General features: G+C 30.1%; 1 protein-coding gene across 1 annotated transcript; it reads left to right on the top strand.

Annotated features, from left to right (window-relative positions):
• Positions 1–168: 168 nt before the first annotated feature.
• Positions 169–2,635, top strand: LOC109791889 (Pentatricopeptide repeat (PPR-like) superfamily protein). Its single transcript, XM_020351247.3, has one exon. It carries the CDS (start codon positions 231–233, stop codon positions 2,046–2,048), a length of 1,818 nt encoding a protein of 605 aa, XP_020206836.1. The 5' UTR covers positions 169–230; the 3' UTR covers positions 2,049–2,635.
• Positions 2,636–12,229: the final 9,594 nt, after the last annotated feature.

Here is a 12,229-nt window from a genome sequence, read left to right as displayed (position 1 = left end):
ACTTTGAAGTCTGAACAGATAAAAAAGGAATATAGGTATGGCTAAAAAAGATTAACGTGGCATTTACGAGAATCTGAAATAACATGTTCACGATTGACCCACACCACACGTCTTTTTTTGAGTGGCGAAGATGCTCCACATGTTTAAGATAATGCCATAACATATATGGTAACGAAACCACAATCCTCCCTCAACCAAACAACAGTGTTCTCTTCCAAACCACAACTGTGATGGCCATTTCCTGTTCTGCAGAATGGTCTCTTGCTTGCACTAAATGTTGCAGAACAACCCATCACGTGCATGCATTCACCCCCACGTGCCACTTCCCTTCCTTGTACACTGTCCCACCACGCTTCTTCCATGTCAATTTCTCAGCTTCTCCCACACCCATTTTGGAAGAAGAACCTTCCAACACCCCCATCATCCATGTAGATGTTAACTTCGCCGATGTTCAACAATATTCCACGCAAGGAACTGAGAACTTGAACGAGTTTCTATGTGGGCTATTCGAGGATCCGAAAACTAAGGAACTTGCATTTGACTACTACCAAAGGTTGAAAGACAGGCCAGAGTTTAGGCCCGAGAAATCAATACTAAAGCATGTGATCAGGTACTTGATGAGATCGAAGAAATGGGATTTCATTTTATCAGTTTTAGAAGACTTTAAGGTTTACCATGTGTTGCCTGATAGAGCTACTTGCTCTAGGTTGATTAAGTTTTGCATTGAACATAGGAAATTCAGGCTTGCTGAGGTTCTGCTTGATGCTTTTAAATCTGATAGTAAAGTTGCTTGCTCAGCTTTTAGTTCTGCCATGAGAAGTTACAATAAGCTGCATATGTTTAGGAGCACTGTTTTGGTCTTTCAGAGAATGAAATCCTCTAGTGTTGTTCTGGATTCAAGAGGCTATTTACACATAATGGATGCTTACTCTAAACTTGACAAGTGTGAGAGAGTGGTTCAGTTGTTTCATGAATTTGAAAGTAGGAAGTTGAGAGGTTCAACAAGGTATTTAGCTCAGATATATGTGATTCTGTGTGAGTCATTAGCGAAGTGTGGAAGAGCTTTTGAAGCACTTGATTACTTTAGAGAGATGACTAAGAAAGGGATTTCAGAACACTCAATTTACTCTAGTTTGATATACTCTTTTGCGAGTTTGCGCGAGGTTGATGTGGCCGAGGAGCTTCTTAGAGAAGCTAAAAGCAAAACAATGATAAAGGACCCTGAGGTCTATTTAAAGCTTGTGCTTATGTATGTTGAAGAAGGTCTGTTGGAGAAGACTTTGGAAGTTGTTGAGGCAATGGAGGATGCCGATGTCAAGGTTTCTGACTGTGTACTATGCACTGTTGTCAATGGCTTCAGCAAGAAAAGAGGGTTTTCAGAAGCTGTTAAGGTTTTCGAGGAGCTAATTTCCAAGGGCTATGAACCTGGTCAAGTCACCTATGCTTCAGTTATAAATGCATACTGGCGACTTGGGCAATACAACAATGCAGAGAAGGTGTTTTCAGAGATGGAGGAAAAGGGGTTTGATAAATGTGTGTATGCTTATTCAAGCATGATTGTGATGTATGGCAGAACTGGGAGGGTCAGAAGTGCAATGAGGTTGGTGGCTAAGATGAAAGAGAGAGGGTGCAAACCAAATGTGTGGATCTATAACTCCTTGATAGACATGCATGGGAGGGACAAGAATTTGAAGCAACTTGAGAAGGTGTGGAAAGAAATGAAGAGAAGAAAGGTAGCACCAGATAAGGTGACTTACACTAGTGTCATTGGTGCTTATAGTAAGGCAGGAGAGTTTGAAACCTGTGTGAAGCTTTTCAATGAGTATAGGATGAATGGGGGGCTAATTGATAGGGTCATGGCAGGAATAATGGTTGGTGTGTACTCCAAGGTTGGTCAGGTTGATGATCTGGTGAAACTCTTACAGGACATGAAGACAGAAGGAACAAGACTAGATCAGAGGCTGTACCAATCTGCTTGGAATGCTTTTAAAGATGCTGGATTGCAACTTCAGGCAAAATGGATGAAAGAGAGCTTCCAAGTGACATAAGCTCTATTTGGATAAACTTTTCTGAAAGAATTTTGAGGAGAACAAATTAGGAAGGAAAAATTAAATAAACTTCTCCATAAATTAAAATTAGTTTATACATGAATTATTTTGTAAAAACTCTTTTATTAGCTTCTTCAAAATCTTATTTTAAACTCATATATAAGTTAGTTTAGTTTATGGAGAAGTTTATTTTGATTTTCCTTTCTATTTTTCTCTTCTACAAGTATTTTTGAAAAAGTTTATCCATGCTCATATTGATGTTTCAATTGCAATCAGTGGCCACATCTGAAGTTGAAATATGTGAAACCGGTAATTTGATACTTGCTTCTTCTGGCACATGAGGGGAGAAAAAGATCTACTATAGACATATATCATGTACAGGTTTTGGGGATAGAAGGCTCTGGCTTGTACAATTTAGCTATATGCCCTTTTTATTGTATGCTTCCAAAATTGTACTCAAGTAACGTCTTTTAATTGTGACTTTCACAACCCAAGTAAAAGGCCATTAGAAGCAGCACAGGATGAAACTGCATAGGGTGTAAAGTATTTCTGAAACAAACATGATCATAACATTTAGTTCAAGAATATCTTATTGAGTGTAGCTAGCATACTAGCATAGCATCCATTGCAGAGTTATTCTATCTGTTGGACATTCATTGCAGTAATTTCTAATAAATTTTGATATTCACTTAAATTTTGGCAGAAAGGGATTCTAGTGACCGTCACAAGAGTAATATTATGTCCCATACTATAACGTTGCAGTATACAAAGCGTTGTTCAACTTCAAACCCATTAATATACAATGACCTAACAAAATAACATTTTCAGGAAGAGAAATGTAGTAAGACTGTTATGGTGTGTTTGGATGAGGAATTTTACAAATTTAAGAAATTTTAAATTCTTGGTATTTGAATTACTTTGATTTCAATTTCTATCATTATTAAAATATTTTGTTTGGATAAGTCAATTCAAATTTCTCAAATTTTAAATTATAGGGTTGGATATGATAATTTGATTCTACCATGGTAAAATTGATTTTAAAAATATATTTATATGTTGATATTTTTAAATTAAATTTTATAAAAATAAATATTAACTAATTTTTAAATATTTAATAATTTTAAAAATTAATATTAGATAATATTTAATAATTTTAAAAATATTTTTAAATATTCAATAATTAAAAATATTTTTAAATATTCAATAATTAAAAATATGAAGAGATAAGAGATGAGATAAAATATATAAGTGAAATAAGAAGAAGAAAAAAATGAGGAATTTCAAATTTTCACTTTTTTGGGAGAATTTGAAATTCTACTATTTCAAGGGATTTCACAAATGCTTGAATTTCAAATTCTTTATAAATTCTCCATCCAAACAAGATATTTCACCTCAAAGAATTTGAAATTCTTCAAATAAATGAATTACTTCATTTAAATTCTCTATCTAAACACACTATTAAGGACCGAGATGTTTTATAGGAATAATTCTTAGAATAATATGAATAAATGAGAAAAATAAAGTAGAAATGAATAACTGGATTTTTGATTTGTTGAAAATTCCTTCTTAATGATTCAATAATAATCTTCTATCTATTTATAATATAAAAGTTGAGTTACACTTTAATACTTCGACACATCACTTTAAAATGGATTTTATGTGCTGTCATGTCAGCGAAAAAGCTTACGTGTCATTTTGTAATTTTTTTCCTTATTTTAATCTCTATTTATAGAAACTAAAAGTCACAAAATTTAAAAGTCTCACTCTCTACAATTTCACTCCTCCTTTCCTCCTTTCTCTCTTTCTTTTTTTTTGTGTTTGAGTTTCTCACTCTCCACAATCGCGTCATTGCCTCTCTCTACCTCCTCCCTTCTCTCCTTTTTTTACTTATGAGTTTCTCACTCTCCACAATGACGTCAAATCCGTCATTGTTGTCACCTCTCTCCAATGTCTTCACTTTTATTGGCATCAACCTGTTCCTCTCGAGCTCACTTGTCCCGACACTATCTCTTGCACCAACATCCTTTTCGTTGTCATCCACGACTTTCTCACCACATTGAAATCATATTTGTAGCAACTAGAATCATATCTACATCAAAAAGAGGTAAATTTTGACCTTCATTATGATTTATCTGTTCTGTGGCTAGAACTATGACCTATGACTAGAAGAAACAATTTTCATATAGCTAGAATGTATCACTGTATTAAATGTATGAAATTTCATTTTGTAATCTAAAGAATTTCATTCTTTATCACTAATTTGTATTACGACCCTATGGAATCAAGGAATAAAGAGATTTCATGTTCGTATGGTATGCTAATTGGTTCTTATTTTTACCTGTTTTGATAACACATTTGTTACATTTTCTCTATAATTATTTATTTCTTTTTTCAATGTCTCTCCATTTGGTGTAGTTAGGTTATTTTACATTTTTACATTTGATACAATTTTTCTTTAATTTATACATGATAATTAACTATTTCATATTAGTACCAAAATTAATATGAAATTATTTAATAAATCAAAATTTATATATCTCAAGCAATTAGTTGATTTTTATTTACCAAATTACGTATAATATTTATTATTTTTAAACAATTTGTGAGTTTTTTTCTCAATAATCAAGTTATTAATCAAATTTGGTCTCTTAATTGTAAATTAATTATAAATAAATAACTGTTAATTAAAATTTTAAATAGCAGTTACTTAATATATATTGTAATATAATTATTTCATTTTATTATGACATAATTGTCTAATATAATTTTTATTAATTAAATAGTTATTACAAATAATTTTATTTTCATCTATTTTAAAGTATGATACCTACACATATAATTAGGTTAACATATATGTTTGAGTATGATTTTTTTTTTTTTTTGCATACAATGCTACGGAAATTAGCTTAATTATAAAGAAACTTAATTTGAATTATAGTGTTAAAATACAATATGTTCTCACCTAAGATCGGTCTAGGGAAGGCTTCTCTGATGAGATTGATGAGCCTCCTCTGGTACGTCGACTGCTCCGAGATGGGGGTGGTACCTGCAAAAGAGATTATGATGCTTAAGTTAATTCTTGTAGCTAGGTGTATGGGTCTCATGTATATAGTACACGTATCTTGGTGTAAATTAAGGTTTTCCTCTCGGGCGAGGATTATGCCATTTATGGCCCAATAAGGTTGTGGGCTTGCTCGCCTAGTCAGCTTTACTGGATGGGTGAGTACCGAGGTGGGCCTTGGTACTTGATGTGGATAGTACACAATCAAATAAGAATATTATAAAAAAAACATTTTAATGCTAATAAAAAATATTCTTTTTTTTAATATCAATTTGTTTTCTCTATAATTATTTTTTTCTTTTTGCAATGTCTCTCCATTTGGTGTAGGTTGGTTATTTGTTACATTTTTACATTTGTTACAATTTTCTTTAATCTATACATGATAATTAACTATTTAATATTAGTACCAAAATTAATATGAAATTATTTAGTAAATTAAAATTTATACATCTCAAGAAATTAGTTAATTTTTATTTACCAAATTAAGTATAATATTTATTATTTTTAAACATAATATTTATTATTTTTAAACATAATATTTATTGAGTTTTTTTTTCAATAATCGAGTTATTAATCAAATTAGGTCTCTTAATTGTAAATCAATTATAAATATATAACTATTAATTAAAATTTTAAATAGCAGTTAATTAATATATATTGTAATATAATTATTTCATTTTATGATGACATAATTGTCTAAATTAATTTTTATTAATTAAATAGTTATTACAAATAATTTTATTTTCATCTATTTTAAAGTATGATACCTACACATATAATTAGATTAACATATCTGTTTGAGTATGATTTTTTTTATACAATGCTACAGAAATTAGCTTAATTATAAAGAAACTTGATTTGAATTATAGATCTAAAATACAATCAAATAAAAATATTATTAAAAAAAACATTTTTAATGCTAATAAAAATTATTCTTTTTTTTTTTAAATATCAATTTGTATTATGAATAATTTTTTGATAACAGAAAATCAAATCAATATATGCCATTTGATTTATAATTTAAGTGTTTTTATGCATAATTAATTGTATTTATTATTTTGTATTAATTTTATTCATTTATTATCATTCATGTATAATCATTTAAATTTATATTGAATTAACTGTTACGTTGTCCTAAATTTAAAATATAATAATAACACTAAAGTATCATTTAAAATTAAAAGGAATTTCTATCATATTTATGCTTTTTCATATAGAATAAAATACTTGAAAAGTAGAAAAAAAATCATAATCTATTTATAATATAAAAGTTGAGCTACACTCTAATGTATCGATACATCACTTTTAAAATGAATCTTATGCATTGTCATGTCAGCGAAAATGCTTGTGTCATTTTGTAATTTTTTCCTTATTCCACTATATCTCTATCTACAGAAACTAAAAGTCAAAAAATATAAAACTCCCACTCTCCACAATGTTACTTAGGCATGACAATCTAACCTGTCCCGTGGGTACCTGCCCAAACCCGCCCCGATTTGGATGGGGAAAACCCGTGTTTATCGGGTTTGGATTTTCCCCGATTGATAAAATTAGGGGCAGGGGTAGGGGCGAGGATGTTAATACCCACCCCACCCCACCCCCATACCCGCCCCCGCCCCCGCCCCCACCTCGCTTAATAATATAATTAAAAAATTATTTTTAATATATATAAACCAAAATTATAAATATTTATATGTAAAAATTTATATTATTTTACTTATTTTTATTTTAATTTTTTTAAATTGTTCATATTTATTTAAAAGAAAAAAATAAAAAAAAAATAGGAGCGGGGGCGGGGAAACCCGAACCCCGCCGGGGGGGATGGGGACCCAAATTTTATCCTCGGCGGATATCGGGGGCGGGGGCGGGAAATGTAAAACCCGCCCCCGCCCTACCCCGTTGCCATGCCTAATGTCACTCCTCCTTTCTCTCTTTCTCTTTTTGTGTTTGAGTTTCTTACTCTCCATAATACCGTCATTGTTGTTGCCTCTCTCTACCTCCTCCTTCCTTCTCTCTTTTTTCACTTATGAGTTTCTCACTCTCCACAATGATGTCAATTCTGTCATTCTCGTCACCTTTCCTCCACCGTCTTCACCTCCATTAACATCATCCTTTTCCTCTCGAGCATGCTTGTCCCAACATTATCTCTTGCAGCAACATCTTTTTCATTGTCTTCCACGTCTTTCTCACCACATTGAAATCATATTTATAGCAACCAGAATCGTATCTATATCAAAAAGAGGTAAAGTTTTGACCTTCATTAGAGCTAAAATACAATCAAATAAGAATATTATAAAAAAAACATTTTTAATGCTAATAAAAACTATTTTTTTAATATCAATTTGTATTAGGAATAATTTTTTGATAACCGAAAATCAAATCAATTTATATGATTTGATTTATAATTTAAGTATTTTTCTGCACCAATTGTTGTAGTAGTTTTTAATTAGCCTCATCAGGCTGATAAAGGTAAAAAAGTTTGAGTGTTTATAAAATAACTCTCATAGAGATGATGTATATATTTGGTACACTCAGAGAAGGCAACTTACTAAGGGAAGGTTTGTTAAGTTAAGCATTTCTCAACTAATTGTCCATTGGATGATGATTATAAGACTTAGAGAAAATATCAATTTTGGCATACCTGAAGTATTTTTACAATATCCATAATGTCTAACTATTTCTCTTTAATTCTTCTCAAATTTATAGGCTTAAAAATTTAACCATTAGTGAGAGTGTTTAATACTTGGTCATTTGAAGTGTGCACTTTGATCTTCACAAATATGGTCGTTTTTCATACTTGTTCATAGCTTCAAGACTTCATGAAAAAGGAATTTGCAAAGAAAACAAGGTTTGAACTTGTTACTTTATGCACTAATAATTCTGTTTGTAACATGACTTTCCTTTTTTGAATGATGCATTGGTTTGACTCATTGTGCCATTCTACACAAATACACAAATAAGGAAATAAGGCATAATAACATTTATAACACGTAAAAAATATCAAAGAATTTATCATATATTCTTTTTTAGTGTTGGAAAGTATGTATTAAGGTGTAAAGTTGTTCAACAAGTGTTGGAATTATGAACACATGGAAGACATAGATGCTCATCATAATGTGTTGGATGTTTGACGCAAATGCTAACTATCCTAAGTTACTAAGCTTTATACTTGTTTATTTTTATGTGATTGTAGAAGATGCTCATTATAAAAACATTTTTGGTCTTCATTCCTTTTGTATGCTTGGATGGAAGTATCCTGTAATGACTTAAACAAATATTAGTCTTTTCAAAGTCATTGTTTGAGTATTATCAAAATTGGAGAAGTAGACGAATATTATTGCCTTTGGTTCAATAGAGACACAAGTATATGAGTTAACAATATTATTGATAATGTTATGACATTATAATTTGTAAAGAAGCATCCTTGTACAGGACATGCATCATAAGCAAAAAGAGTTTTAGGGTAGGAAAGTAAATCCTTGACTAAGGAGGTTATATTAAGGAATATGGACCTTGAGGGTATACTTGGTTTGTGATCTCTATTCTGGCCCATATTAAGGTCATAGTACCTAGCTCGACTCTAATCTTGATGAGGTGTTGGGGTATATCACCCTAATTGAAAGTGTTTAGTGTTAGATGCTTTTGGTCAAGTCGTCTTTCATGGATTGTTATATATTCCTAGGTTACTCATAATCATGAAATTTGAGATGACACCTCATGCATACTACCATTAGAGATTAGTTACACATTGCATAACATAGTTAATATCTTATTATGCTTGATTTTTTATCATACTATATTATTAATTCTATTTTGTATTATTTTTGGTGCTCAACTTTCATTTCACTCCAAGAGTATGTAGTGAGATGAATCTCACTACCTTTGTTTGCATTTGGATTTAATTCTATTTATAGGTTAGGCTAAGTTAGATGTTGATATAAGAGGAGAGGCTATTTTTGGAAGATCATGCTTTGATATGATTGTGACATTAGGGCATTGGACTTTATTTTGAACTTATAATTGTTTTAGTCTCCAATCAATTTTGGTTTTAAAACTTGTAATAATGTTCTTTACTACTTGGAGAAAAGTTTTGAAAATATCACATATTTTTCTTCTATTTTCAAAATTTGTTTAATTATGTGAATAAATAATTGAGAGGTAAAAGGTGTCACAACGTTAGTCCAATTGTTGAGTCACTTTTGTTATCTTTAACATAAGTATTGACATGGCACATTTTATGCTTATTTGGTACTTTGATAGACATGCATATGCTTAATTAGCACTTTCATTAATTTTTTCTTTACTTCATATCAATTTTCTACACTCAAGGGATTAATTTGGAAGTTTGGATTTAAGTTTTTTATTTTACCTTTTCCCATCCTCTTGGTAAAAAGAATCACCTTTACATGTATATTCACTTTCCTACATAGACACAAGAATAAGAATGAGCACCACCTTATGCAAGGAAGGTGAAGCTTTTGTAAATGTTTTAAGTATTTATTATGCATGGAATACATGTCATGTGTACATTTTCTCTTATTTTTGCATTATTTTATTTGAAAGCCTTGAACCTTATTTTAGAATATTGAGTTTCATTTTTGGTAGTTTGATTTGAGTTAAGAGGGTTTTTTTATGTTAATTTTAGTGTGTCACATTTGATTTTTCATTGTTCATTGATGTTAGCTTAAGGGCTATATGAAAATTTTCTTCTAAATTAACATAGTGGGTTGTTCTATTTCATTATATATATATATATATATATATATTTATTTATTTATTTATTTATTTATTTAAAAATTATTATGGAAAAACTAGTTGATTTTTTTTTTGTGTGTTTGCAAGATAATATTTCAAATTACCTTGTGTTGCACTGTGATGGGAGGTTCATAAGAAATGAAAAGGTTCAATGGTGTGTGATATGGTGAATTTTGTGTTTGAGAGAACACAAAGACTGATTACTTGAATGTCTTTCTTTTCCATGAATTGTGTAAAAGAGGTAGATGTTACTGGATGTTTCAAGACTTGTAATTCCTTTTTTCCCAAGGAATGATATCATTTGGAGAGTAACATTGACATATATTGTACATGTCCAACATAGTCTAATTATTAGTAAGGAGATGTGTCTATTATGAACATAATATATGTTGGTCTAAAGATAATTGACTCTAGTACTCAATGTATGACTAAAGATTATGTATATGAGGAAAATGATGATACACAAATGTTTAAGAAAAGGATGTGATTCATATTAATTTAGTCTTTATGATGTCATTGTGGAGTGATAATGGTACATTTTTTACAATCATAAATAAAATGTTAGATTCCTTTCTTTTTGTTCCTTATTATTTTATATGGCTAGTCGTTTCGTTTGCGTGTTGTTAAGTTCTTATTTAGACCTATCCCTTTGGACTCAAATTCTTTCTCTATTGAACTTGGTCAATTTTATTTCTTTTTTAATCTTTATTTTCATTAATTTCAATTCCCAACCAACCACACTCTTATATTTATTGATTTTTTTTTTTATAAAAACAACTATACTCTAATAGTCATTGTAGATTTTGACCCCTCATCATTGCATAAATTATATCCTTTTATACATGTATGGTAAGATGATTTATTTGATTATTATTATAGGGGTATACAATATAATTAAAAATATTTGTTCTTTGTTTTAAATGATTGTAATAGAATGAACCATCCTACAACACAATAAAACCAACCCATCATTATATGTTCAATATAAATAAATTCTCACTAATTTCAACTTTTTCTTTTATTAACAATAACAATTTTATACGAGTTATAATGAACAAACTCACTTTTAGATTTTAAATTCATTGGATATCCAAACTTGATCGAAGTCGCAAAGTTTTAGTCATTTATGTTACTGCCTTAAACCGTTGTAGGCCCAATCATCCAAGTCCATGGTTAATTTCAAATATACTACTCTATCAAATTGTAACCTAATCCTTACTTTTTCTGTAAAAACTTAGGCGTCGTTGTGGTTCTACCTCTTCTCCCATTTATGTAGTGTTGTTCCTGACTTTTTTCTCAACTTTGTTTTGTTAGCCACTCATTAACACAAAGACTCATTTTTATGGTTTTATAGTATTTTTATTTCTTTTCTCCTTGACTCCATTTATTTATTTCTCACTTTTTCTTTCTTGACTTCATTTTTGTTACAATGAGTTATGGGTGTTGTCTTCATCTTGCGAAACCAAGTGGTAAAAAGAAGTTCCTTTTGATTTTTGTTGTCTATGACTATGTTGATATATATGTTTTGAAAATTCTTCATCTACTTGCATTATTTGTTCATCTATGTACCAAATAATCATAAAAAAAGCTTAGTCGCAAATTGCTCACCGGTTCAAATCCATACCCACATCAAATTATATCGTTTTAAACTAAAACTAAAAGCAAAAATAGTATAAAAAAAAGGTTATATTTTTTTTTCTTCATAAATTAGTTTATAGCTAATTAGACTTTTCAACCTTGAACCCTTTCGCTGCTCACCCCTACGAGCTAGTGACTCATTTTTGGGTTCATAATGCAATTGAAATTTAATACAATTCATACAATATACACCTAACATAACTAGTATAATCAAAATAGTCTAGAACAAAATTTTTATTTTAAACCTTATTACATAGGGATAAATATCTTTATTAAATAACTAATTAAATATATTAAAAAAAAACTTGTTCCTATACATATAGACATGTATACAAATTCTTTCAAAGTATTGTAATGTTTACCAAAATAAAAAGTATTATAATGTATACTAATCAGATTCTACTTAACTGATGTATAGTTGAATCCTTAAAATATAATGATTGCAATTCATTTCTTCGGTGTTATTATGTCTAAGCATAGTCACATTTTAGCACAAAATCTATGAGAACCAAACATTGGAAAATTCAAATAAGAGAGACTTTTGAAACCTTACTAAGAAAAACAATTTTTTCAAGGGACATTTGGGCTAAAGCCAACCATTTGGAACATTGATATCTCCTAATGTTAACTTATGGCCATAAACTAAATGTGGTTTTGTATGGCATCATATGGGTCTCTAAACCATGGACATGATTCATAATTGCTTGTTTTCTTTGAGTCACGGTTA

The sequence above is a fragment of the Cajanus cajan genome, chromosome 11 (assembly GCF_000230855.2).
Source record: "Cajanus cajan strain Asha chromosome 11, NIPB_CcT2T_4, whole genome shotgun sequence".
NCBI classification, from domain to species: Eukaryota; Viridiplantae; Streptophyta; class Magnoliopsida; order Fabales; family Fabaceae; genus Cajanus; species Cajanus cajan.
The sequence above is the reverse complement of the archived record's forward strand: the minus strand, read 5'-3'. Positions and strand labels throughout refer to the sequence as shown.